This window comes from Excalfactoria chinensis, chromosome 13, assembly GCF_039878825.1.
Source record: "Excalfactoria chinensis isolate bCotChi1 chromosome 13, bCotChi1.hap2, whole genome shotgun sequence".
NCBI lineage: Eukaryota > Metazoa > Chordata > Aves > Galliformes > Phasianidae > Excalfactoria > Excalfactoria chinensis.
The window spans coordinates 13150815-13168438 of NC_092837.1; the positions used below are offsets into that span (position 1 = coordinate 13150815).

A 17624-nucleotide genomic window follows, 5' to 3' on the forward strand; every position below is an offset into this window, starting at 1 on the left:
GCAGAGAAACAGTGTTGGTATATCGTGTTCACATGCTGCATCTGAACAGACAACTGCCAGCAAATAGTCTGTTTGCCAGATAGACTCTGCCTTTCTGTTTGCCCAGTCCACAAACAAGAGGATTTGTTATTTAGTTTTTTACCCAGCGCTGCACGTTGCTGCAAATATCCCAAATCTGAGCTGCTGATAAAATCCTCTGTTACTGGCGGACCGTAATTCCAAGAGTCAAGTTTCAGAGCAAGCACACATGATCGTGAAGACAAAATTAGTTTCTTATAAATATTCCACAATATTTGCTTAAAATGAGCTATTTCTTCAAACATTTTCCTGCCAAGAACATTCCTCCAGCTGCACAGAGTCAGCTGGAAACAACTTCTTTCTTTTATATTAAGAGAAGATGAAGCACTGAACCATCAGCTCATTTCCCTTTGTACAGCACAAAAACAGAGCTTCATTTTTTTTATTTTATTTTTTTATTTTTAAGCTGCTGAATCAAAATTCTGTGACAGTTTTATTTTTTTGTTTTGCTTTTCGTGTTTATTATTGATGTTGGAAGTCTCTCTTTTTGAGTACTTGTTTTGGAGGTCTGACTCATCTTTAAAGAACGAGTAGGCACCCTCGTTCTGAAAGCCAAGGATTATTAATCAGACTCCGGATGCCCAGCATGGAGGCACGCGATGCCACCGGTCACTATTGAAAATAGATGCCTTAAGGGTCCCATTCCTACTGAAAGCCATTCATTACCTTCAGTTTGTTGGATTTCTTTTTGGTAATTCCTGTCCTAATAGTTCACTTCACACAGAGTCCAAGTTAAATTTATGACCGATTGTCACCATTTCCCCAACCACAAACCAGAGCTGGAGCACGCAGAAGTAAACTAGTGACTCAGATGAATGACATCTCCTTATAAAATGTCACTTTTCAAAAAAAGAAAGTAACCTGGCACTCTGAAGAGTGTGAAATGATGCCGTATCACAGAAGAATGTCTAGGATATATTAGCAAACCACAGAAAGAGGCGTGTTGTACACAAACTAAATGTGTTTTAGATTTTGAACGACATGCACCTCCGTCCATCTGAATACCTCTAACTCAGGTTTTAATCCAATCCAAAGCGTGTCCCAATGGACAAGTAAGAGTTTATATAAAACATGTAGCATGGATGCCAAGTACCAGACCAATTCACTTGAAAATCCCTTGGGAAAAGGGTTCAGATGATAGTTTTTGTCCAACTCCAGATCTCAATTTGCCAGTTACTGGATTGGGAAAGGAAGTTGGATCTGGGATTCTGGTTGTTTGGTTCATCTCCAAATCGCAAGTTAGTGCGTTGCTCGGGGTTTACATCTGAACACATGCTCAGAAATGTATTCTTATTTACAGATTCCTATTTCATGTCAGGTTAGGTGTTGCGTTGTCTGTTAATGCAATGTGTGTTTCCACCCGAGGTTAGAGCATCATAATGCCCACAGTGGGTGAGACGTGGAGGTTCATCTTCTCTATGTGTTGTGTTTGGCAGTGGGGCAATGGCAGATATCTATGAAAGCAACAGGGTGACTGTATAATAATGTTTCTCAAGAAGTTCAACACTTTGGGTCTCAGAGGCCTCCAGAAGTGGCATCTTTATGTTTAGGATGACCTGATTCTAATAGCTTACCTCTTCCAGGTGCTTTGTGTGCAAATACTGGACAGACTGTGCATTGAAAAAGGTATAGTCTGTGTCGGTGTGAGAGGAGAAAATGTGCTAGCAAAATGTGGCAAGAGTTCCCCAGGTCACACCACAGGTCAGCACTTCAACAGGACAATATCCCATAATCCTAGAGTCATTGAAATTAGGGGAGGATTTGCTCCGGCTGTGCACCCAGATCCATGCAGTAACCTAGAGTCACACTGACTGCAAAACAGGTTCAGGGTGACACACAGATGGTCCTGGGGAATCAGAGTTCAAGACCAGAGGCAGGTTCAGAGGATGGGTTTCTAAATGTAGTGACATTTTTTGTCTCTTAAAGCCAATTGCTTGAGCCAGCGACAATATAGGGCAAATACTGGAATGTAACCAAGTTAGCTAGTTCCTTTCTGTGGGCATGAGAACCCAGAACAAAGGTTCTTCTAGCTCAGCACGGCATCCCTGATAGTGGTCAGTGGTAGATGGTAAGGAGAAAAAGTGAAAGGAAGAGGAACATGTATTCTCCACATACATCTCCCAAGCTTCAGTTCCAGAGAAGAGAGGAATAAAATATATACTGATTATCCTACACCATAGGACTTCAGACATAATGTTCACCCTTTGGGAATGTGTGGGCGGCAGTATTGTATATTTGTGGTTTTAAACACAGTTGAACTTATTTACTTCAGAGCACAAAGGAAAACCAAACTGTTTGTGAAGAACAAACCAGGAAACTTGCTTAACTCTCCCCAGCTCTCTGTAACAATGGACCATAAATAGGTCAGACATTTCTTGGGAACCAGTGAAGATGAGTATTGGAAAATGCCACAAATTACGTTTGAAGAACATTAAAGTGGTGACAGACCAGTAAATGTTGGGAAATTCAAAGATACAACCAGAAGCTGCCCTTATAGCTCATGCCAGAATGGGGGTGAGAGGTGTGGGGGCACAGTAAGACTAGCACGTTAACCTTCAGTATTGAAGTCCTTGGCTGTTTTTCCAACTGTTTTTCCCCTAAAAATGTCACGAATTTTTTCTCATCTTGCCAGTCCATCCAGATGACTAGAATTATTGAGGGCGGGATTTATCTCAGCTGTGCTTGGCTGCCTATAGTTAATATAGTTAAGCATCTTTATTTGTTACCTTGGTTCGCTGGAGAAAGGTAGATACTAACAGGAAGCAGCTTATGCTGAGAGGTATCTAAAACCATGGAATTAAATTACTGTTCTGTTTCTGCTGATGATCGAGGGCACATCTAGCATTAACCAAGGGTTTATGACTTTGGTCATCATTAAGGCAACTTAGTTTAAGTAAAAGGGATCCTTAGAATTGTTTATTTGTTTTGACCAGTCAATAGAGTGAGTAATTTGGGGAAAAAAGCCTGTTCCTTTCAAAAATAACTGAGTTCTAAAATCACAGTTTCAAAGATCTCTTTGGAGCTCTCAGACATCAACTCTTGTGTGATCATTTCTAAAAGGACATGAGCTGGGGGCTGATCCTGTGGCTTATGTGGAAGTGAATAACATTTGGAATATTTGATACTGGTAGTGTTGTTTTTAATCTTCAACTTGATCTAACCCAAATTTTCTTATTTTAAATATGGAAAAGTTCCTACTGTGAATGCCATTTCCTGCAGTAACGCAGATGGCTTTCACACAGACATTCCTCTTCTTCTCTGGTTTTTTGTTTGTTTCTTTTTTGTTTGTTTGTTTTACAGACTGCTTCATTTGGGAGTTTTGGCTTTGTTGGCAATTTGTGACATAGGCTTGGAGCAACAGTCCTGTGCCCTAAACAAAGACCTGCTTAGAAGTCTCATTTCTTTTTTATAGGATCTCACTGTGATTTTGAAATGCTTCATTCCTGGCAAAAAATGAAGTCCAAATCAGCTTTTCTTTAATAACAATAATGATTATAATAACAGTAGTACTAAATTGTATTCCCTAATCCAGGACATAAGTCAGCTGACAGCACTAAGCTTGTCTGCTTAGGGTACCTGTGGCTTTGATCACTGTCAGCTGGTTGTGGGCTTGGTTGGTTGTGTTTTAAGGTGCTCAAGAGTAGGGTGATGAATGTGTCAGAGCTGTGCCTCGTTTGCTGGATACAATCTTGGCACTTTTTCTGTGTACCTCTTTTTCACTTCTCCTGTTTTACCTCTCAGAGGTGTGTCAGCCATTGCAGTGGGTGCAAACTGGAACTAATGGGTAAATAGTTATATTTGGTACACCTCTTTTGAGGGCTTTGATCAGCTGCAAGGAAACATCCGACATCCTTCAGAAACCCAACTTTGCATTTCTGCGGTAATCAGTTATGCCTCCAGAAAATGAATAGGGAAGAGTCTCTAATTAAAACTACAGCACATGGTGCTTCTGCAGTGTGCAGATGTCAGCTGGGGACCGGTTTTAAAAGCCTGCCTGGGCTTGCACTGGGCAGCCAATCTCAGCTGAAGGGATGTCGCATGCAGAACCATGCATCATTTATCAGTCAGATTTGCTGGACACTGCCGTGACCCCAGAGTTCACCTGAGCAAATGTAAGCATCTTGCTGGTGTAAGCTAAAGCTGTTGCATTAAACCAGGGCTAATGCTTGTACTAGGAAGTGAGCGTCTGCCATGTATGAAAACAGAAATAATGTTGCTATGGCTGAGAAGGGAGAATGCTTGTAAATATTGTAGTCTCTGGCTTTTGTGTGGGTTACATTGTGATTGTATTCAAACATTGACAGGTTAATTACATGTTTCAAAGCTTGTTTACTGTGATCTCAGAGGAAAGTGTTATTAAAGAAGTGTTCAGCATCTAACAGTGCTTTCTCCCCCACCCCCCTCTTTTCTCAATGTTTTCCTCCAGCTGATTACTCCTCATGCCATCCGCGTACAGACGCCTCCCCGACATATCCCAGGGGTTGTAGAAGTCACATTGTCCTACAAGTCTAAGCAGTTCTGCAAGGGAACGCCTGGAAGATTCATTTACACAGGTAAGGAAACTTTAGTGCCAAGTATAATATGGAGTAATAGGGTAGGCAATATATCATGCTTGCTAGGGCTTCAGCTTTCATCATTAAAAGCTGTACCGTTGGGCTGAGCGCATCATTGACGATACCAATATAAAGTTGAATTTCTGGAATGGAGGATTATAGAGATGAATTGGAAGGCATACCGGTGTTGGTGGTTTGCTTGTTGGTCCTTGCTGTAGGACCTCTCCTTACCTGGGAGCTGTGAGTCAAACAACACGTAGTGTGATCACAAACCTGCTTTCCAAGAAACAGTCATGCTGAATATCTGCATCTCGTGTTGTAACAGGGCCTGGCAAGTGTTGAAAGCAACAGCATGTTTGCCTTCTCATTTCCTTATAACATACTTGCTTCTGGCTTCTGTGGGGGGCCATGTGGCTTTCACCGCAGTCAATGCTTCAGACATAATGACTTGCTGTGTTTTGGGGTGGCATCCCATATTGAGACCACTGAGTAGGGTGCTCTGGCCTGAAGAATTATTGACAGAACTGCTAAGACATTCCAGGTAATGTCGATGTTAAATCACTCTCAGTAGTAATATAGATGGCATAGGAAATAAACCAGGTAGCAGGCTATCTTTTAAAGCAAACAAACAAACACTTGTATCTTTGATTCCTTGGAAGCTATATGTGCTTTGAGAATTAACAACTTGGTCCAGGTTTGGATGTGCCTGTTGTTTGACCCACGGTGCAGACATGACTGCTGCTTGTAACTGCTTGAAGAACATCATCACAATCCAGTGCAATTCATCACCTCATCCTTGACTGCACCTGAAACTTTAAGAATAATACACCACATAAATACATAGTGTGGATCGTTGTGAATTACACTGGGCACATGCATCTATCCAGCTGCGAGTGTACACACAGGAGCTCAAGACAGAGGATGGACTTCTGTGCTCTTGCTGATTAACAGAGTTCTCATTCGATTTCTTCAGCACAGTACAAGGTGAACAAAGGTGGCATATAAAGCTTTCTTAGCTTCTTCCAAATACTCTCTCCTCTGTTTGGGATTTATGTGCTGTTTTTTTTGGTGTTTTTTTCGTTGTTTTTCCACGGGTCTTAATGTTCCCGTATTGCCTCGCTCACTAAGCAGCAGATTTTGCTGTGCATTTATAGCGAGTAATATGATTTCAGCGATCTGTGGGAAGTTCATACATTGAACAATAATGCATCATATCATAAAGTTACTTAGGGTTTGAATGTGCTGGAACAAAAGAAAAAGGAAAAGGGTGAGATTGCCAGCTGGTGCAAATTGGCTGCGTGCACCACATGAAAATGTCAGCTGGAGCTCTGGACAGTTTCACTGTGAATCCTTTCCCTTCCTGACTTCATTCAGTAAGCTGTGCTCTCCTTCTGCTTGTTGGTGAGCCACTGGGCTGGCTGCAGTTAGGCCAGTGAAATGGAAAGTGTGCATGTGAAGTGAGAGACAGGGAGGAAACCTGACCCTTCTCAACTTTGCCAAGAAATTTATGGGGACTTCTTTATGCAATTTAAATGGTAAAATGGCTCGGACCCATTTTGTTTTTCTTTTCAGATCACTATTATGTAGCTTTTTTAGGAGAAAGAAGAAAGGCAGTTTAGTTTGCTTGCCCAAAAGAAGATAGTTGAATGTGGAAATAAGTTGTCCCAGTAGGGAAAATATTTCCATTTATGCCTTTTCAGGATAGTGTTCGAAACACGTGATTTATCATTCAATAAACCAAAGTTATGGAATACTAAACAACAATGACAAAATCAAAGGTGATCCAATGTATGGACAATTCTCATACTTATGCAGCTTTTATGGAGTGATGGTGGGTACGGAAATGCTGTTGGGACTGAAATAGAACCTCCCACAATTTGCATTTATTCAGCCCTTTCACAGGCAGCCTGAACTGAAATGAAACTACAATCAAAACAACTAACGCATCCTGACCTTCAGCAGTGCCTTCCAGCCCTTTAAACAAAATGCAGGTTCAGTACACGCCTGCCGATTAGTTTTAGTTAATTGAAAATTATAGGATTGACCCAAGAGGAAAATTTTGTTTGCACTCCAATCACTTTTACAAATTAAGGAAAATTACCACAATTTTGTTTAGCTAAGGTTTCACACTGAGTTCACGAAATTAGCTCAGCCATCCCAACAAAGTCAGCACTTTGTTAGTGAGCACTGGAAAAAAACTAATAGTCTATGGTGTGTACAAACGAAGCATAGAAAAAGCTATGATGCTTTAGAGAACGAGGCCGAGTGTTTTTAATTAGGATTATTGGTTCATTGTAAGTTTTGAAGAACAATCAAACTAGCAGATTAGCTGTTTCTTTTAAAGCTAGAATTTCTTACCATTCATTTTTCCCATGAGAACTTGTTTTAACTCCCACATAGCGCTATTTTTTTTTTCCTTTCCTTCTTCTTCTTCTTTTTTTTTTTTTTTAATTTTTATTATTATTATTTATTTATTTTAAACAAGGCCTGCAGGAAATGGACCAATTGGAAGTTGGGATACAGTAACATTCCCCAGCATCACTCCAGCCGATGGGAGTTTTTCACAATGTTCTTCAGTGAACTCAGTGTTCTGGAACATATTACAAAACCACAGAGGCCAAATGTTTTCTCAGAGGAGTTTGGCCTCTGTTTTTTGGCCGAAAACATTTCAGCATCACTTGCTGCTTATTTACCCTGCTATTAAGAGCAAGAAAAAGGGGAGAGGAGAAAAAGAAGGAAAAAGTAAAAGAGGAGAGTTTGTGAGAGAGTGAAAAAGAGCTGGGGGTTTGTGGGCGGTGCAGGAGTCGATCAAGCGTAGTTTCCTTTCTGGTGAGAATGTCCCTGCTCGTTAATGGACCCATTTTGTGGTCAGGTCTCATTTAGAAGAAATTATTTTTAATCAGTGTTCAACAAAATATCCCCTCAAGCCACCTGGCTGTAAACTGTTTTTTTCTTACTGTTAAGTACTTAAGTTCTCAGAAGAAAATACCCAGTGACCCATTAATTTTAGCCTTTTTTTTCCCCATTAACTGCAACTAACTTAGTAACGTGATCTCTAAGTAGCCCGCGTGCCATCTAAGAATCAAAGTCACGTATACACAGAGAAATCCTGGACTTTGTAATTATTTCTGGAAGAAATATACCAGTGTCAGCTCTGTGCTTACAAGAAGACTTTTCTATTTCCCATCTGCAAAGCAGCGTGTTAGCATGCGCTTACAGAGCAGTTACTTCTTAAATTTTGAGCTTTGACATTCCAGAAAGAACATCATTAGAAATATAGAAATATAAATACGTTTTACTTCTAAGTTCACTTTGGAATTACACTGAAAAGTCTTACTGCACCCGGAAGTATGTGAGCCAGTGGAGCACCATGGTGGTCGGTGTTTCCCTGGGTAATCCTTTACCTGTAAATGTCTTCAGGTACTGAAGAGCACCAAATGAATTCTGCTTCGTGTCACAACTTAGGAGTTAAATACGTGCCACTAATTTATTTTAGGACTGGAAAAACTGAGATAAATGAAGAAGCCATTGTGGATATAAATCCCTGGGTAGTTTGTCAAGGCAACTCAGAAAATATTTAGTTGTATTAAGGGATGAGAATTGACACTGTTTTTTGACACCTGCCCAGGCTTTGTTTGGGATTTGTTTATTTATTATGGGCATCACAGACAGTGTGATTCCTATGTATGAATTTTGCTGCTTATGGTAGTACTAAACTGTGAGATTTGGGTGGGTCTGAAACTCTTCAGTGAAAGGAAAGGAAGTAAGTGAAAGGAGGTTGTACTCACCATGTGTTGGAAAAGATGTTCCACTTATGGAATGTCCAAAAATGAACTACTTTGTGTCTCCTGCCACCACCTGCTCCATTCAAAGTTCTGTCCTTTTGTTCCCAAACTAGAGCAGCAGACTAAATAGGGGGGCAGAAGTACATAGCTTTGTACTGACTTAAGAGCATGAGATTAATTCAGACCCTTGGCAGGTGCTACCCCAAATACCATTTATTATTATTATTATTATTATTATTATTATTATTATTATGTTGAAAATTGGTTGTATGGTTGGGTGCAGGTTGGAATTTAGGAACTGCCTTCCTTTGTATTAGTCTTGCTTGGAGACTGTTGTATGTTGACAGCACATTGTTGGATATGCTGTGACTCTAGAAGTGCTGCTAACCGTAATGGAGAATGTAGGATCAGCATCATAGACTCTATCAAACCAACTGAGGTGTTGAGTGCTGATCCTTCAGAGCAGAACAGAGTAGTTCAGTTGGAAGGGACCTTCAGAGATCATCTAATCTGACTGCAGTAATTATAGTGAAGGCGGAGTAAGTCACAGTGGAATACTAGAGAGGCTGGTCATGTTTGCATTGCTCTTTTTGGCTATTGTGTGTAGAAATGCTGGCATTGTGAAGGCCAGGGGCTCTGCAGAATTTCTGGGAATCTGCCTCTTTCTCTGGAATGTCTCAAGGCTTCTGAGAGAACTTTCCACTCCCCAGTTGCTACAAAGAAGAAATGGCCTCATGAGGGAAAAATTCCTGCTCCATCTGCATCTCACCCTTTACTTACTTCCAAAAGCAATTGAGTTTGTGTACAAACAGGAAGAGCTTTATAGTTCGTGGATGATCTGAGTAACGTTTTCAAAAGCAGATTTTTTAGGTGGATTTATGTTGGTTTTTTTTCTCTTTAGATGGTTTAATTTACTCGCGTGTGGGGGTAGTTGTTAATGAAAATCATTCTTTTCGTTTCTAAAGTCAAATATCTCCAAGAGTTGGGTCTGAGGATCCTTATGGGTCCCTTTCAGCTCCAGATATTCTGTAACTCAGTGATTAAGGGTAAGAGACCAAAAACTACTCATTGCCATTTACAATTTCAGTCTGTGGCTACAGAAGCAGAGGTCTAAGTCATGTTCACAGATCTGCTCAGAATTGGAACCATTTATACCTTGATCTCTTAACCCTAAAGTTTCCAGTCCAGTAAGCTCCAGCGATTCCTTTGCAAAGAAAATTTTCTGCTTTCAAGAAGACACCAAGGTTCAAAAGATGCATAATCAATGAAGCAATCAGCTTTCAGAAAGGAGAGTTGTGGAGTTTGTGGATTGAAAAAATAGTTGATAAGAGACAGAATGGCTGTCAAGAGATTCCCGGAGTCTCACTGGAGCCTTTCTAGTGGGTGGGCTTGACCCTTACACCAGCTAACCTTGGCCATTGCTCTATATCTGCTGTGTAAAAGCCTAGTGACAGTAATTCTCAGCATCAGAAATACACTAGTTCATTAGTTTTACAATGCCCCATTCACGTGTGTTTATTATTAAATCATGAGCGCATAAGTAGCAGATTACTATAAATGAGGAGAGAAGGCCACCATCAACAGAACAATAAAAATAAATAGAAAAGCCAGCATCTCTGTACTGTCTTGGATTTTACCCTGATATATTTCTAAAATTCTTCACCCTCAGTGATTTGATGACCATTAATTTGAACCGAAATATAGAACAAATCTTCTCTAGAAGAGTGGACAGAAGCAAGGAAATGAATGCCATTTGTTTTTTAACAGCAGTTTTAACTGCCCTTCATTGATAAATAGAAAAGAGGTGTGTTAGAATAGAAAGTATCAGATGTCTCAGAGCTAAATAGCTACAGAGTGCTGCAGGAGAACCAACACTCTCCCTGGGAACACAGGAGGCATTGAGTGGCGTGCAGAGCTCAGGGGTAGACCTGCTTTTGGGCTGAAGTAGTTGCACGATGCTCGTGGCTTTCTGCTGCTATAAGGGTTTTCTTTAAGCACTGAAGATCTGGGCCTGCCATGCACCCAAACCAGTGATCTGATCTTAGATGTTACCTGCCCTGGAAAGAGGAAGTTGCCATCAGGAAATCTCTAGCTGAGTTTAAGGCTGAACTCAACCCTTTCTGAGTTCCAGTCCATTAACTTAGCTGCTCTGCTGAGCCTGTGCTGCTACCCTGTCGGCCTGGACTCGATGTAAATAAACTAATAAATGCTTGCATTTGTTTTGGAGCAAGCTTTTCTAGGTGAAAGAACTTAATTTTTGCTATTTAGTGATGGAATTGGAGTAAAAGTTGCTGCAGAGGCAGCTTTTTAATGTTTGTTAGTGTATGTACGTTGAAGTGTGGACTGGTATCAGGGTAGAATATTAGGACTATTATTAGGAAGGGTTGTTGGTTTAGTTTTCAGAAATCAAGGAAAGGAAGCTGGGAGGAATCAGAATTGATTGCAGGGAAAAGAGTGTTATCAGACAGTGAGGAGGCGGCAGAGGTAGACTGGAAAATCCCTTTTGTATGCTAATAGGAACACAGAACCCGCATATCTTTGGTGTTTCTTAAACACTGGCAGCACCATAACACACTGCAAGAAACAATCACTAAAAGTGTGCAGTGTACCTGTAGGACAGCTGCAAAATGAAAGCAATTACAGCAACCGTCAGAATAAAGCTGGCTGTGAAGGAAACATATTATTTTGCATATTTTATGTATACACTTTCCAAGAAATATGACCTTTATTTTCTAGTTAGAGGGAAGCGCAATCAGAGTCTACGCAGCAAAGGGTAGCTGGATCATTAAAAAGAATATTTTCTCTGATATTAGAAGTCTAAATGGGCACTGGTCCTTATTCACAACCTTGGCTTTTTCTGCCTGCCCTGAGTTAATAAGTGATAAGGCCAAAAGAGAAATAAATCACTGAGGTCCCTGTCCAAAGAAAACATATTGACTACAGCCAAGCAAATAACAGCCCATAACCAATGGTCCCATTCATCATTCACGTAATAGGGATATAAAGTATTCCATACCTATGAAACCATAGAGTAGGAAAAAGCCTGATAAGCCCCCAATCTAAGCTATGTGATTTGATTATTAAAGGACATGAACTGTTTGTCACCTACCTTTAATCTTTAAGATGTGTTGCCATTTCTAAACTATAAATTCGTGGTAAAGGATTAGAAAGCTATTAACGATAAAGGTATAAACTAGAGTTTATAAGGATTCCTGCAGTTGTCATGCAACCCTGTAGACCCTTGGAACCTTAACCTATTGAATATGATATAACGTAGTTATCTGACCTTCAAAGCTAATAAACTATTTTTTTGCTTTTCAGGTTCTAGACTTGCTCCGTGATGAATTAGCCCTCTGTGTTCTCAGAAATAAGCCTTGTAAATTCTTTATCCCCACCCCAAAATCTTTAAATTTTCATGCCTTTGCTTCAAAAGTCTCTTATTCCAGACTGAAATTAATAATCTTTTATTATTATTATTATTATTCTCCTTTTAGCTCATGTCAGTTGATAAGAAAGTATTCCCCAATAAAACAGGGAGGTGAGGTGAATTTCTAAAAAGCCTGAATTGTGTTCTCTAGCTACACAGGAGCTTCACTGTCCTGTTTTGTAATGCATGGATATTCTGATCAGATGAATGCCACAGCAATGGGCAGTTCATAGTCACAGCCAGGGCTGCTCTCCTCACCTTGATGTGTTTTCATCCTGTGCCTTGGAGAGAGGAACAGGGCACTTTCCTGGTCCATAAACCTGCAAAACAGCCTCCTTAAGCTGTGCTTAATCCTTTGAGGTGCTTGTTACTTGGGGCATTTAGCCATTCCAGTGAATGTACAGCTGACTGACATTGTGGTGTGGAACCCAGGGGCAGGACTTGGGCAGCCTCACTTGCTTTGAGCTTTGTACTAGCATCCCTACTCAGCCATGAACACTTAACCTAGCCTGGTTAAAGCTTGCTGACAGCAGTGACTGCAGAGTAGATATGCCCCAGTACAGCCCGTGTCTACAGATTCTGGCTTTTTTTGTTAATATATAGATAAAAGGAAAATCTTGTACTTGCAGCCTTTCATCTTCACGGATGCAAGAGCAATTTATTGCATGGAAAGCAAAGTTCTTTGTACTTTTCTGCTATCTTGCAAGAATTCACGCTTCTGCTTAGTTATAAAGACTTCAAGTGCATAAGTGAGGTGGTCGGTTGTGGGGCCTGGGTAGGGATGCTGCAAACAGTTGTTGTCCCAGTATGGCTTAATGCTGGTGCTCTCAGCCCTGCTGGATGCGCTGCAGAGTTGCCTCCTGTGCTAACATGCACTTTTTATTTTATTTAAATCAGCCTGTTTTATTTAAATCAGCTTGACTATTTCTGTGTGTAAGACATTGCAGACGGCTGGGCATGCCCTTGTAGGCACTGGTATCTGGAAGGATGCTGTGTTGTTGCTGCACTGCAGGAGCCAACTGGGGGAAGACAAAAGCAACTCAGAAAGGAAGGGGAATTGTAACCGTGGTGTTTTAAATGATCTGAGACTTTTGGCAGTAGTCCATGTTTATTTCATGATAATGGTTGACTAATGCCTTACATAAAATAGAATTCTGTTAAGGATTTGGTCTGTGCAGGTGTTTCAGCAATCTCTGCAAACTTCCCCTGCAGCCTTCTGGCAGACCTCTGTCAGCAGCCAGTTGCTGATGGTGGTAAGCAGGAGCATGCTGGGCTTAGTACTGTCCTTTCTACTGCATTTGTAAAAGATCTCTTCAATCCCTTCCCCCTTTAAAAAAAGTATCTCAAGCCCCCATTGTCTAATATACAAGGGCTGCTCTGAAAATAATGCCTCCTGTTTTACTATGTTGGCCCCAAATGTCAGAAGCAGATGTTGATGGGATGGCAGCACAGGTTGAATGTTCCCACTGGTAACTCCATTACATTTTGTTGTTGTGTGACAGATGGCAGCAGAGAGGGGGTGGTGTCTGAGAAACTGGATTCTGACATGGAAGTGTGTTTGAAGGAATAGAATGGAATTCCTCCGTGAGGAAAAAATTACACCCATTGACATTCATTTATGGGTCCAAACAGTGGCTGTAGCACATTGAGGTAGTGGGTAGTGCATTTCAGCAGTGGTGACAGTGATGCTGGTTCACCTCCTCTGGTGCGGGTTTTTACAAGCATGGCATTCAGACTCTTGTTTGCTGCTGTTGACCATGTTGAAATACAGTGTTTTTAGCAGGGAATATATTAAATAGTGTTGTGCTCTTTGTATCGGTTGCCGTTTTCATGTAAATAAATAGGAGGCATTACTTTTGGAACAACCTGTTGTAACAGAAATGCTGAATCATGGCCTGGAGATATTGCAGATATTGCAATAACGTGCCTGGAATGGGACAGTTACTATTGTAGAGCCTGCAGTCTTGCCTAGTTTGCCCTAAGTAATTTGTGTGGCCAAACCCGTGCTTACTTCATCTTCTTTACTTTCCCTTCTCTCTCTTCCCTCCCAAGTGTTATTTCTCACCTATTTCCTGTTGTCATAAATTGTTGGCATTTTGCATTAGGAGTTGCAGGCTTGAACTGCTTTTGCTTAGCAGCAGGTGTCAACATTGGTGGATAACAAGAGGAAACCACATTTCTTTTGGTCCTCATGGAACAAAAAATGCACGTGGAAATTAAGATGTTGTAACAGTCATCTAGCAAAAATGTGCATTGGTTGAAACAAACTGGCACAAAACTCTGTTTTAAATCAGTGAAAATTGCAGAGGAAAGCAATTATAAATTATAACCCATCCCTGTTTTTCTGTGGGGTGCTTTGTGTAGAAGACTAAAACTGATCAATTAGAAGCGTCTCCTTTGTATGCTTGGGCAGTTCTGGCAGTAAGCTTGGATTTGTAAGAACGAAAGGCAAGATATTACTGCTGGAAGTAAGCACGGCTTCATATTGAAAGGTCACTTGTGCAAAGGGGATGTTACTTCTGAGAGGTAGATCTCTGACTGGTTTCACCACTCCAAAAAACAAAAGGAAGAAAAATTCTCCCCAAAGTTCTTAAGCGTGTTGAGCTACTGGAAATAACAGTTACATTGTTGGTCCTAAAAATAAGTCTTCAAGTAGCCCTTGTATTGAAAAGCAGTAATATTTTCCCTGCCTGTTTTTAATTCTGCTGCGCTTTTGTTTCTTTTAAATCTTGCATTGAAAAGCGCCTGTCATTTATTTAAAAGGAAGAGAATTCAGTTCATCTGTTTGCCTTTAGTTGTGTTTTCCTTCAGTGGTTCTGTCAGTTTGGGCTCTGTTACTGATAGAGGGGGCTCTCAGGGCTGGGTACAAGTCTGGCAGGTCAGGGACTGAAACAAGAACCTGCACTAAATGTGTGTCTTTTGTTCTGGAATGAAGAATTTAGTTCAGATCTCCCAAAGACGAAACCAATAGGCACGTGGCTTCTTCTCTGAGTTCCTCCTTGCATCACTCACACGTTCTGTTAAAAAGACAAATGAATCTGATTCATAAGGGAAGGGATAGATATGACACCCCTTCCAGTTCCCCCAGTCACACTTCTTGTCTCACGCTGGGTAGAGCTGGGAAATAAAGGGTATTTTTGAGGACTGAGTTTCCTTCAGTTTCCCCATGGTGCTTTCCTCCCTGTGAATCTCTGCACACGTGTTAGCTGGGCTGATGTGTTTGCAGGAAAACTCAGAGCGTTCTATGGAAAATGGAGTTTGCATTTGTCATTGCCTGGAAAAAAGGGATGTAAAACTTACTGACCGTTATTAGAAAGTGAAAATATTTGTGGCTCAAACCCAGCTAACACACAGGTGAGGTAATGCCTGTCTGAACGTAGGCTATAAAATGCAGAATTGGAATTGGAGGTGTGTAACAATCTACTTTTTGTGCTCTGTTTTATGGGAAACGTTAATCAGAAAAACAAGTTTGATCAGTACTTTGAGTTAATTGGAGAATAATGTCTCTCTGGGCAGTTGCTGAGGGGGAATGACTTGTTATGAATTATTTTTTCAGAGGGACGTGGTTTACTGGGCACGGTGCTGACAGGTGGATGGTTGGACTAAATGATAGTAGTGGACTTCTACAACCTTCTGTGATTTTTCCCATTGGAGTACTGATGTTCATGTGCAAAGGAGATGCTGAACTTGCTCCTTGGGATACCTGGCATGCTATGTGTAATTAGAAGTGGATTTGAGCAGAAATCTGTACAATTTAAAGCAGAAAACCCTAGGATTTTTTTTTTCTTCCCTTTAAACACTTTATTCATGTGTTTTAAGACACTGAATGAAGATTACCTCCCACTGTTCTGCCTTGTAATGTGCAGTAAATGTGAGCATAGAAGTTGTAGCTGATACATAGGGAGCAGCCAGTATCCTGTGCTGTGGCCAGGAGCAGGCAGGCAGACCACATGCAGTTCATTCCAGCTTCAGTGGGAATCTGCATTATCCTTTTGTATTACATAATTGCAGTCCTTGGGATCGCCCAAAATTATCATTGCTTTCTGTGCAGCCCCTTAATACTTACCCTACGTGTTCTATGGGATAATGTACACAGTTTTACAATAACGGTGTAATTAACTCACTTTGCTGCTCCCCTCTCCAGGGAAACTCATGCTTCTATTAATGCTATTAGGAAGGTCCTATGCATAGAACAAAGAAAGTGGTGCAGCAGATGAGTTAACATGATTTGATTTGCAGATGCTTTAAACACTTAGCAGGAGACAGCTACGGAAGCTAATTAAATCACTCTAAGGTGCACAGGATTATCTGCTTTGTAAGAAACAATTTCAGTGAATTATGGTCGCCCTTTAGCTGAGGGGAAGTAAAAAGTATATTTGTTTGGAATTAAATTTCCCATGCCTTGTGCCCATCAGAATCTCCTTTCCGCCCTACTCCTAAAATAGGGTTCTTTTGTAGGGGATATTTTCTAGGAACTTGAATTTGGGTTTTGTAAGAGTGGAGCTGCTTCCAACTTTGTTATGAGAATTTTTTCCTGCTTGGCTATTGATGAGGACCCGTCTTTAAGCAGTGTCTTGAGTAAAGGATTGTGTTGGTACATTCACTACCTCTCAGATACTGCATCTTATTTAGTGTACCGGAATTCCCAGTTTAAAGTAATCACAAAATTTATGGAGAAACGGATAAAAAAGGTTGTAAAATATCGATTTGGGGAAAATAATAACACAACTCATCTATAATAAGAAGAAAAATGAAGCAATAATTCAGAGGTATTGAACGACTTGCTGCTGGAAGTATTGATCCGATGCTTTAGTGTGCAACATCGCACCTAACATTGCAATGGCAGAGCAGCACTGCATTCCCCTGCTTGTTATTTCACTATTGCCTTGTTACATGGGTCCTGCAGAGCCAGGATTGCTGGCAGGGAAAGAGAGGAGCCCTCAAAATAGCCACAAATCCGTAACATCTTTGTGTCTGCTGTAACAGCATGCAGACATTGTCCCCTCATGTTCGTCTTGCCTCATGGCAGTCCTGTGGTGTGGCTTTGCTGGTGTTTTTTATGCCTAGGACCTCTGTGCTACCTTTTTGGATAGCACACGATGAGAAATAATGTGGCTGAGGAAACACGCTTTTCTTAAATATTGACTTTCAGGACCCGTGTATAAACAGTCCAAATGATATTGCAGTGGTTCCTTACTGTAGCAATAAGCAAACATTGAAAAAAGGTCAGCAAAGGTCAGTGGAATTGTAGAATGAACACTCCAGTGTTTCCACAGCATTAAACTCCAACCGTACAGCATTGCCGTTCTGTTTATCTGCTGATATCTGCTGAGGTATTACACTAGATTGTATGGCATAAATAATTTAGCAGCAGGATTTTTAAAAGGAGGACTGATAAAATGCATCTATGAGGGAAAATAATGGAAGTTGTGCAAGGTAAAATAACAGTTCACTCCTGGAACAGGGCAGTGTTTTAGTTCCTTTAAGGCAAACGTGCATCCTGTTTGAAGAAGCAGCTGTGTGAGTGCCTACAGAATAACTACATCCCATCCCTGCGGTCATTATTGAGAAATAGGAACTGCTCAGGTGAGTGAGCTCTGACCAGATCAGACCTCCTGCAAATTTCAGTGCACACTGATCTGTTGAATTGGCACTAGATGCTGGGTGTGCGGGGTTGTTCTCTTTCCCCCTTTAATCCATATGGAGGTGGGGGAGTGAAATGGACGCTTCTGACCCAGGCATAGGGAGAAGGGAGGAAAAATGAAAGGAGGAAAATAGTTT

The 17624-nt window shown here is 40.9% G+C and overlaps 1 protein-coding gene across 9 annotated transcripts in view; it reads left to right on the plus strand.

Moving 5' to 3' along the window:
• EBF1 (EBF transcription factor 1) overlaps nt 1-17624 on the plus strand; it is a 252247-nt gene that overhangs the window by 191234 nt on the left and 43389 nt on the right. For all 9 annotated transcript variants that reach the window (XM_072347977.1, XM_072347974.1, XM_072347975.1 and 6 more), the window contains exon 10: nt 4505-4631. In XM_072347977.1, coding sequence (XP_072204078.1) covers nt 4505-4631 — 127 coding nt within the window. The remainder of the gene's footprint in view (nt 1-4504; nt 4632-17624) is intronic.